The 8,690-nt window shown below is 41.3% G+C and overlaps 1 protein-coding gene across 1 annotated transcript; it reads left to right on the forward strand.

The window, feature by feature from the left end:
- The first annotated feature begins 2,262 nt into the window (after window positions 1–2,262).
- Window positions 2,263–7,557, forward strand: lypd2.L (LY6/PLAUR domain containing 2 L homeolog). Its single transcript, XM_018268314.2, has 3 exons — window positions 2,263–2,398; window positions 5,066–5,179; window positions 6,898–7,557. Exons 1-3 carry the CDS (start codon window positions 2,347–2,349, stop codon window positions 7,104–7,106), a joined length of 375 nt encoding a protein of 124 aa, XP_018123803.1. The 5' UTR covers window positions 2,263–2,346; the 3' UTR covers window positions 7,107–7,557.
- The last annotated feature ends 1,133 nt before the right edge of the window (window positions 7,558–8,690 follow it).

Genomic DNA, 8,690 nt, shown 5'->3' on the forward strand with positions numbered 1-8,690 from the left:
AATAAGATAAGCAAAGATACAATTGTAACTAATCAGATAAGCAAAGATACAATTGTAACTAATCAGATAAGCAAAGATACAATTGTAACTAATCAGATAAGCAAAGATACAATTGTAACTAATAACATAAGCAGGTCTCTTGGGAGAAATGAGACTCACAGCTTAAAGGGAAAGTTTACCTTGATTAGCAAAACTGTTATAACACATAAAACACCCAGAAATGTGTTCAGACTTTCCTGACCTGCCAAATGTAACTGCGCGAGAGATATCAGACGCCCACTGATGTGTCGGTTTTGTTAACATGTTATTGTTAATGCTTTAGGTTGCCAATTGGGACACAAGTGAATGTGTGAGTGAGATCTGATGGACTTGGAGTTAGAGTTCCAGTACTGGAAACCTTGGCAGATGAGCTGACAGTCATTGTAGAGGTGATACTGGTAGAACCTGTGAAAAAACAGAATTCTTCGGCTAATTAAACAAACTCAGAGTGGGAGAGATTATGTACAATTCTATATGGATGTCGCAGGCAAATAGACCGGAGACTAGAGATATAGACACAAAGCGAGGATTCGGCTGAAACCAAAAATTGGCTGATTTAAGGCTGAATCCTGAACTTAATGTGGGGCTCAGCGAATTCGTAATAGAAAAGCCTCAACAATTACAAAATGATAGAATTCCTTGTCAGTTGTGCAGAAAGGAGACAGATATGTCATATATATATATATATTATTTCTAGTGCATCTCTACAGCCTCTGTGCCTTTATGGATTACTATTATTTCTTTATTCATTTAGTTGCCTGTCTCTGTATTTTATCCATTTTATTCATATCTCTTAGAGACCCAAACGGATCTGTAAACTCCATTAACAGCTGAATGCCTGGATCATTGATACTAGGGATGCACCGAATCCACTATTTTGGATTCGGCCGAACCCCCGAATCCTTCACGAAGGATTCGGCATATGCAAATTAGGGATGGGAAGGGGAAAACATTTTTTACTTCCTTGTTTTGTGACAAAAAGTCATGCGATTTCCCTCTCCTCCCCTTATTTGCATATGCAAATTAGGATTCAGATTCGGTTCGGCTGGACAGAAGGATTCGTCCGAATCCAAATCCTGCTGAAAAAGGCTGAATCCTGGCCGAATCCTGAACTGAATCCTGGATTCAGTGCATCCCTAATTGATACATGATGTTTTGTTATAGCCCCGGCCCTGACCCTGCACATTAGGAGGGAGCAAGAAACTCAAAGGAACTGAATAACAGGTTATTCATTGAACTTCACTAAATAGAAAGTCTTTTTCATTGTGTTTCTTGTAGAGACGAGAGGCTTGAGACACTTCACTAAAACCAATGTCCACATAGAAATCAGACGCATCTTATTTGCCTCCTGTCAATGTGCCTCTCAATATATTTCTTGTAATTAGTGATGGGCAAATTTATTTGCCAGGCGCAAATTCGCAGCGAATTTGCATGATTCGCCGCGGGCGAATAAATTTACGAAATGTCAAAAACGGACGCCGGGGTCAAAAACGAGACGCCGGCGCCGTTTCATGGATTTTTCACGGTATATTGTATATTACAAGTAGTGATGGGCGAATTTGTGCCGTTTTGCTTCGACGAAAAATCCGCAATTTCCCATGAAATTCGCAAATTTTTCGGCGAAGCGAAACGGTGCAAATTCGCCCATTACTACTTGTAATATACTTGTAATGTTTGACTCTGTGAATCTGCAAACTACAATCTGACAGTTAGTCGGATGCCCATGGAATACCCACAAAGCACCAGCACTTGCCTGGCATAACCTCGATGTGCAGGTACTTCCTGGACTAGTCTAGTGATACAGGTGGATAAATGGGGAATAAAACTGCAAATACTTTTATGTTCTTTGACCTCACTGTGCCATCATAGGACATTAAAGAGAACGTTCCATTCCTAATTCAGAAAACCGTGCAGGCAGTTTTGACCCAGGCAGCCCTTTTAGAAAACCGCCAACCCTACGTAGGCAGGAGCCAGTTTGGTTTAGGTTAAAAAAAGATTTTTACCCCAAATAGTTTTGTTGTCTAATTAAATTAATATATATTTCTTGATTATGGGAACAAACAATAAAAAATATTTCACTGTGAAGTTCTCGGCAATGTTGGGCAATGATATTTCACAAGCAGAAACTATTGAGCAAAACAAACTATTATTATACAGAGAACAAACCTGAATTTCAGGAATCTTAAAACAATGGTGCTGGTGCGTAACAGAAGGTGTCTGGGTGGGAGTGTACAAATGTGTAGGTGTATATACTGTATATAGTGTATATAGTGTGAGTGACAGGAGGATGAGACTCACTCACTGAGCATGGCTGAACTATACATCTCTCTGCTGGTGGCTGCTCTCTGCATTGGCACAGGTAGGTCATAATGTCACCCCCCGACCTGTCCCCTTTACCCTCTTACTCCATCCTCATTCCTTCACTTATTCTCCCGTCTGATCTCCATTTGTCCATCATATATTGAACTTTACTTTCTTATATAAACTAATGAGACATTTTCAGTGATTTTAAATTTATGTGAAAATTGATACCAGTCTCTGACCCTCTCTCTGTACTGCTGGATCGACAATATCTTCCATTGGAACAATCCATTTGTATTCACCTCTCCTCCAGCTGACACTCCATTGTGCCTTTATATGGTCACAGAACAACCCCTCAGTGACTTCTAATATCCTTATCATTTACAGTAGGGGGTACATTATCCCTTATAATACATGAGTGATACTCAGAGTTCCCTGTATAACTCAGCCTGCAGCCTTGTGCCTTTATATGGTCACAGAACAACCCCTCAGTGACTTCTAATATCCTTATCATTTACAGTAGGGGGTACATTATCCCTTATAATACATGAGTGATACTCCGAGTTCCCTGTATAACTCAGCCTGCAGCCTTGTGACTTTATATGGTCACAGAACAACCCCTCAGTGACTTCTAATATCCTTATCATTTACAGTAGGGGGTACATTATCCCTTATAATACATGAGTGATACTCCGAGTTCCCTGTATAACTCAGCCTGCAGCCTTGTGACTTTATATGGTCACAGAACAACCCCTCAGTGACTTCTAATATCCTTATCATTTACAGTAGGGGGTACATTATCCCTTATAATACATGAGTGATACTCAGAGTTCCCTGTATAACTCAGCCTGCAGCCTTGTGCCTTTATATGGTCACAGAACAACCCCTCAGTGACTTCTCATATCCTTATCATTGATGCTATGTATTATATGTCATTATTTCCCTTGGATTATCTACATCAGATTGAAAAATACTGGAAACAAGACAAGACCAGTTTTTGGATTTGATGTGTAATGTGAAATTGTATGAAGATGTGAGTGCAGATATGGGGTCTATTACCTGGAATTCTTGGGAACATGCAGATACAGGGAATTTCTGTTGTTTGGAACCCATTGATTTAGGGTTTCTAATAAACCCAACAGGATGGTTTTGCCCCAATGTAGATTTATGCTGCTCAGTTCCCATCAAGTACAAGGCTTTGTCTTATTATACAGCTTGTTGTGATATCATCTCATTGACAATGGAATTTCTGTATATCGGAGCTTATGGATAACAGGTTCCCAGATAAGAAATCCCAGACCTGAGATTTAGACTGTCCCCCCTTCATACTGAATATATATTATTTTTTTTATGTGACCCTTATTTTATACAGCATCAATATGTTTACGCAGTGTCCACCATTCCCACCAGTCTATTGCAGGAGAGCTTACACTCTAAGGTCCCTTCCAGTGCCCACCAATAGTTTTGGTACCTTTCATCAGGATCCAGTTAAGGCCCCAGTACAGGAGGGAGGAAGGGAACCCAAGAGCCCAGTGTCAGAGGGAAGAAATGATACTGACCCTCCTTCTATAAAGATATCACTGTGGGAGCAGATTATATTAAGTTGGGGTGCAGGGGATGCACTTTAGGGTCCCTATCTATGGGTTTGATTTAAAGGAAAATGTCAGGGAAGGTTTGAATAAGAAACACTCGAGGTACAGGGCATCTTTGCTGAGCTGGGGGCAATTATATATATATAATACACAAAAGCCATGAATATCTTGTAAATTATATCCTTATAAACGGTGAGTAGTGATGTCATCAGTTATAAACGGTGAGTAGTGATGTCATTTCTGTCACATGAGTCACTAAAATTTGTGTATTATAATTAATAAAGTACCTCCAGTTGCAAAATATGAGGATATTATAAGTTACCTCGGAGTTCCATGACCTGTATAAAAACACTCAGCCTTCGGCCTCGTACTTTTATATGGTCATGAAACTCCTCGGTAACTTATAATATCCTTATATTTTACAAGAGGGGGTACTTTATTCACTATATAATAAACAAGAGCCATGAATATCTTGTACATTATATCCTTATAAATGGTGACTAGTGATGTCATCAGATATAAAGGGTGAGTAGTGATGTCATCAATTATAAACAGTGACTAGTGATGTCATCAGTTATAAACGGTGAGTAGTGATGTCATTTCTGTCACATGACTCACTAAAACTTGTGTATTATAATAAATAATGTACCTTTGTTGGAAAATATGAGGATATTAGAAGTTACCTCGGAGTTCCATGACCTTCGGCCTCGTGTTTTTATATGGTCATGAAACTCCTCGGTAACTTATAATATCCTTATATTTTACAAGAGGGGGTACTTTATTCACTATATAAAACACAAGAGCCATGAATATCTTGTAAATTATATCCTTATAAACGTTGAGTTCTGATGTCATTTTGTCACATGACTCACTGAAACTTGTGTATTATAATAAATAAAGTACCCCCAGTTGTAAAATATGAGGATATTAGAAGTTACCTCGGAGTTCCATGACCTGTATAAAAGTACTCGGCCTTCGGCCTCGTGTTTTTATATGATCATGAAACTCCTCGGTGACTTATAATATCCTTATATTTTACAATAGGGGGTACTTTATTCACTATATCATTTATTAATACATGTATTAATGTTAATGTATTAACTAATATAATAATATTCTCCTTTATGTCGCAGCCGTGTCCCTGCAATGCTACACGTGTTCCCTTGTGATCAGCAACGCCAACTGTATGACCCCGACCAACTGTAGTTCAACCGACACCTTCTGTATGACCAGTGTGGTTTCTTCCTGTAAGTGACGGTTATGGGTGTTGGACAGGGGTCATATAAGGACTCGGGTGCCACCTGTTTAGTTTTGAGCCCGGTTTTTTGAAGGGCTGCCCAGGTAAAGACTGATTGCCTGATATTCCAAATTAGAAAAACCGGGCAGGATTCCCTATTAATGGCCTGATAATCGGCCAATCGCAAATCGCCACGTCATATCCCATGATGTCACAACCCCGCCCTTATTGTTCCATGGCCCCTGCGCGGACTCAACCGGGTCTAAAGGTGGCACCCAAATGACAACACAGAAGGGTCAGTAAACAGAGCTTGGGGGGTCTACAAGTCAGACACTCCTGGAGCAAATGGAGCTGCGCCATTAAAGAGGTCTCCTCCCGTGACATTTATTTTCCAAAAAAGATGTTAAATTCCACATAAGGAAACATCTCCCTTTAACAACTAAAAAGATGATCAGCGACTCCGGGCAGTGGGAATATAAAATAAGCAATAATATAGTGCAGTCATTCCAGGCACAATTTATTTGTGTGCTCTTATAAGTCAGGCGAAGTTCCCCTTTAAATCCTTCAACACCAAAATGTGAAAAAGGGATCATTTAGACTCCAATGAACATTTGTGCTGGATATCTGTCATGGAAGTGGGGGTTAGAAACCATCAGTCAATTAAAGGACAACTAAACCCTTACTAAAAAAGGCACAGGTTACACAGCAGATAACATATACAATCTGTAATGGAATACAATGGGATTCTACAGACTACATCTGTTATCTGCTATGTAACTAGTGCTTTGAATGGCTGCCCCCATGGCTACACAGCAGCTTGTTTATATAAACTATAGTAGTACTTATCTGTTATCTACTGTGTATCCTGTGCTTGAATGGCTGCCCCCATGGCTACACAGCAGCTTGTTAATATAAACTATAGTAGTACTTATCTGTTATCTACTGTGTATCCTGTGCTTGAATAGCTGCCCCCATGGCTACACAGCAGCTTGTTTATATAAACTATAGTAGTACTTATCTGTTATCTACTGTGTATCCTGTGCTTGAATGGCTGCCCCCATGGCTACACAGCAGCTTGTTAATATAAACTATAGTAGTACTTATCTGTTATCTACTGTGTATCCTGTGCTTGAATGGCTGCCCCCATGGCTACACAGCAGCTTGTTTATATAAACTATAGTGGTACTTATCTGTTATCTACTGTGTATCCTGTGCTTGAATGGCTGCCCCCATGGCTACACAGCAGCTTGTTTATATAAACTATAGTAGTACTTATCTGTTATCTACTGTATATCCTGTGCTTGAATGGCTGCCCCCATGGCTACACAGCAGCTTGTTTATATAAACTATAGACATTATGTACGAGTGGAAGGAACTTTTACTATGGGAGAGTGTGTATAGTAAGTGTGTTGCTATGGGAGAGTGTGTATAGTAAGTGTTTTGCTATGGGAGAGTGTGTATAGTAAGTGTGTTGCTATGGGAGAGTGTGTATAGTAAGTGTGTTGCTATGGGAGAGTGTGTCTAGTAAGTGTGTTGCTATGGGAGAGTGTGTATAGTAAGTGTGTTGCTATGGGAGAGTGTGTATAGTAAGTGTGTTGCTATGGGAGAGTGTGTATAGTAAGTGTGTTGCTATGGGAGAGTGTGTATAGTAAGACAGGTGTGTGTATGAGGGAGGAGGTTATTGCTGGAGGGGCAGTTGGTAACATTGATGTATTCTCTATTATACAGCGGAATATGAGCTCACACTCATCAATAAAATCTGCACGTCGAGCTGCACTCCATCCGCCACCAACATTCGCTCGAACAAGAACCAAGTTTCCTGCTGCAGCTCCGACCTGTGTAACGTCAGCGGCTCCTCTGCTGTAAAATACAGTTTCCCTGCGCTGGGTCTGTCCCTCGGGTTCCTATTGGTCCTGCTCAGAAGCTCCGCCCAGTGATGCCCCTCCCCCAGGCTGCACTGACATATGAGCATCGCTGACATTTGTCACAATATTTGGGGAATCACAAGTGTCAGAATCAAATTGAAAACTTTCATCTTTAAAAATATTACAGAAGAGGCGGGGCTATAATTAATGGTTTGTGGTGAGAGGCAAGGGGTCCCCTCATATCTCTGCCCCCCTGGCCCCCTCCATACCTCCCGACTGTCCCATTTTGAGCAGGACAGTCCCATTTTTGACAGCTCAACCCGCAGTCCCCCGTTACTAATGGAAAGTCCCGATTTCTCTGAACTGAACAAATAAGATACAAAGTCTCTAACTTCATTGGCTGTTGGCAGAGAGCCCAGAATAGACACTTAGATACAAATGTAACAGTTTTTTTCCTTTGGAAGAAGTCAGACTCACCGCTTAAAGGGCAACTCACCTTCATTGTAATAAAACATAAAAACTACAGAAATGTGTTCAGAGTTTCATAAACTGACAAATGTAGTGAAATGGGCGTGGCAATTAGGGGTGTGGCGTCGTCAGCAAAATCTGCCCACAAAGCAGCACCACCCACATCCACAGATCCTGCCCCCCTGCTGCCCCCACTAATACCCCCATGATCCCCCCCCCACACACACCAGTGATTGATATAAATGTACTTGGGCAGACAGAGGATTAAGGATGTGGGGGTGTTGTACGACTCGGTGCCTTTTCCCTACAGGCTGCCCCCCAGCTACAGAGAGAGGGTCGGCTCAGAGAGACTGCAGGACCCATACACTGATATCACTTATAGACTGATAGCACCTATAGACTGATAGCACCTATAGACTGATAGCACCTATACACTGATAGCACCTATACACTGATAACACCCATACACTGATATCACCTATACACTGATATCACCTATACACTGATAGCACCCATACACTGATATCACCTATACTGAGCAACAGGAATCCAGTAGCAGGAGGGCAAAGTAATGGAATGTATATACTGTATATATAAATGTATATAGGGGGTAAGTACAGAGGAAGCAGACCCTGTGGCTGTAGGGGGTAGGGTTGTCACCTCTCCACATTTCACCCAGACAGTCTGCTGTTTGGAAGGGTTTGTGGGATGAGAAGTGCTTGACCCGAATTTCCCAATTAGGAATTCAGACAGGACAGTGACGTTAATGACATGGCATTCAGCCAATTGCTGATCAATCGTGTCATCAGTCCCGCCCCTGATGTTGTCGGCCCTGCCCCTCACATCACTGGCCACTCCCCTGCCAATTTTCCCCGAATGGAAAAGGTGTCAACCCTGTACAGGGGCCCCATGAGACCCTAATTTCTCTGTAACGTTAATATATATTTGTAAAACAGAACAACCTGGATATTTTTGGGGACCCTAAAATTAATTTGTTGCATGTGTCTGTCTGTGTGTGTGTGTTGTATATGTCTGTGTGTGTATGTATGTGTGTGTGTGTGTGTGTCTGTGTGTCTGTGTCTGTATGTGTGTCTGTGTGTGTGTCTGTGTGTGTGTGTGTGTCTGTGTGTGTGTCTGTCTGTGTTGTGTATTTATGTGTTGTGGTGTGTGGTGTCTGTGTGTCTGTGT

The sequence above is a fragment of the Xenopus laevis genome, chromosome 6L, assembly GCF_017654675.1.
Source record: "Xenopus laevis strain J_2021 chromosome 6L, Xenopus_laevis_v10.1, whole genome shotgun sequence".
In the NCBI taxonomy this organism is placed as follows: domain Eukaryota; kingdom Metazoa; phylum Chordata; class Amphibia; order Anura; family Pipidae; genus Xenopus; species Xenopus laevis.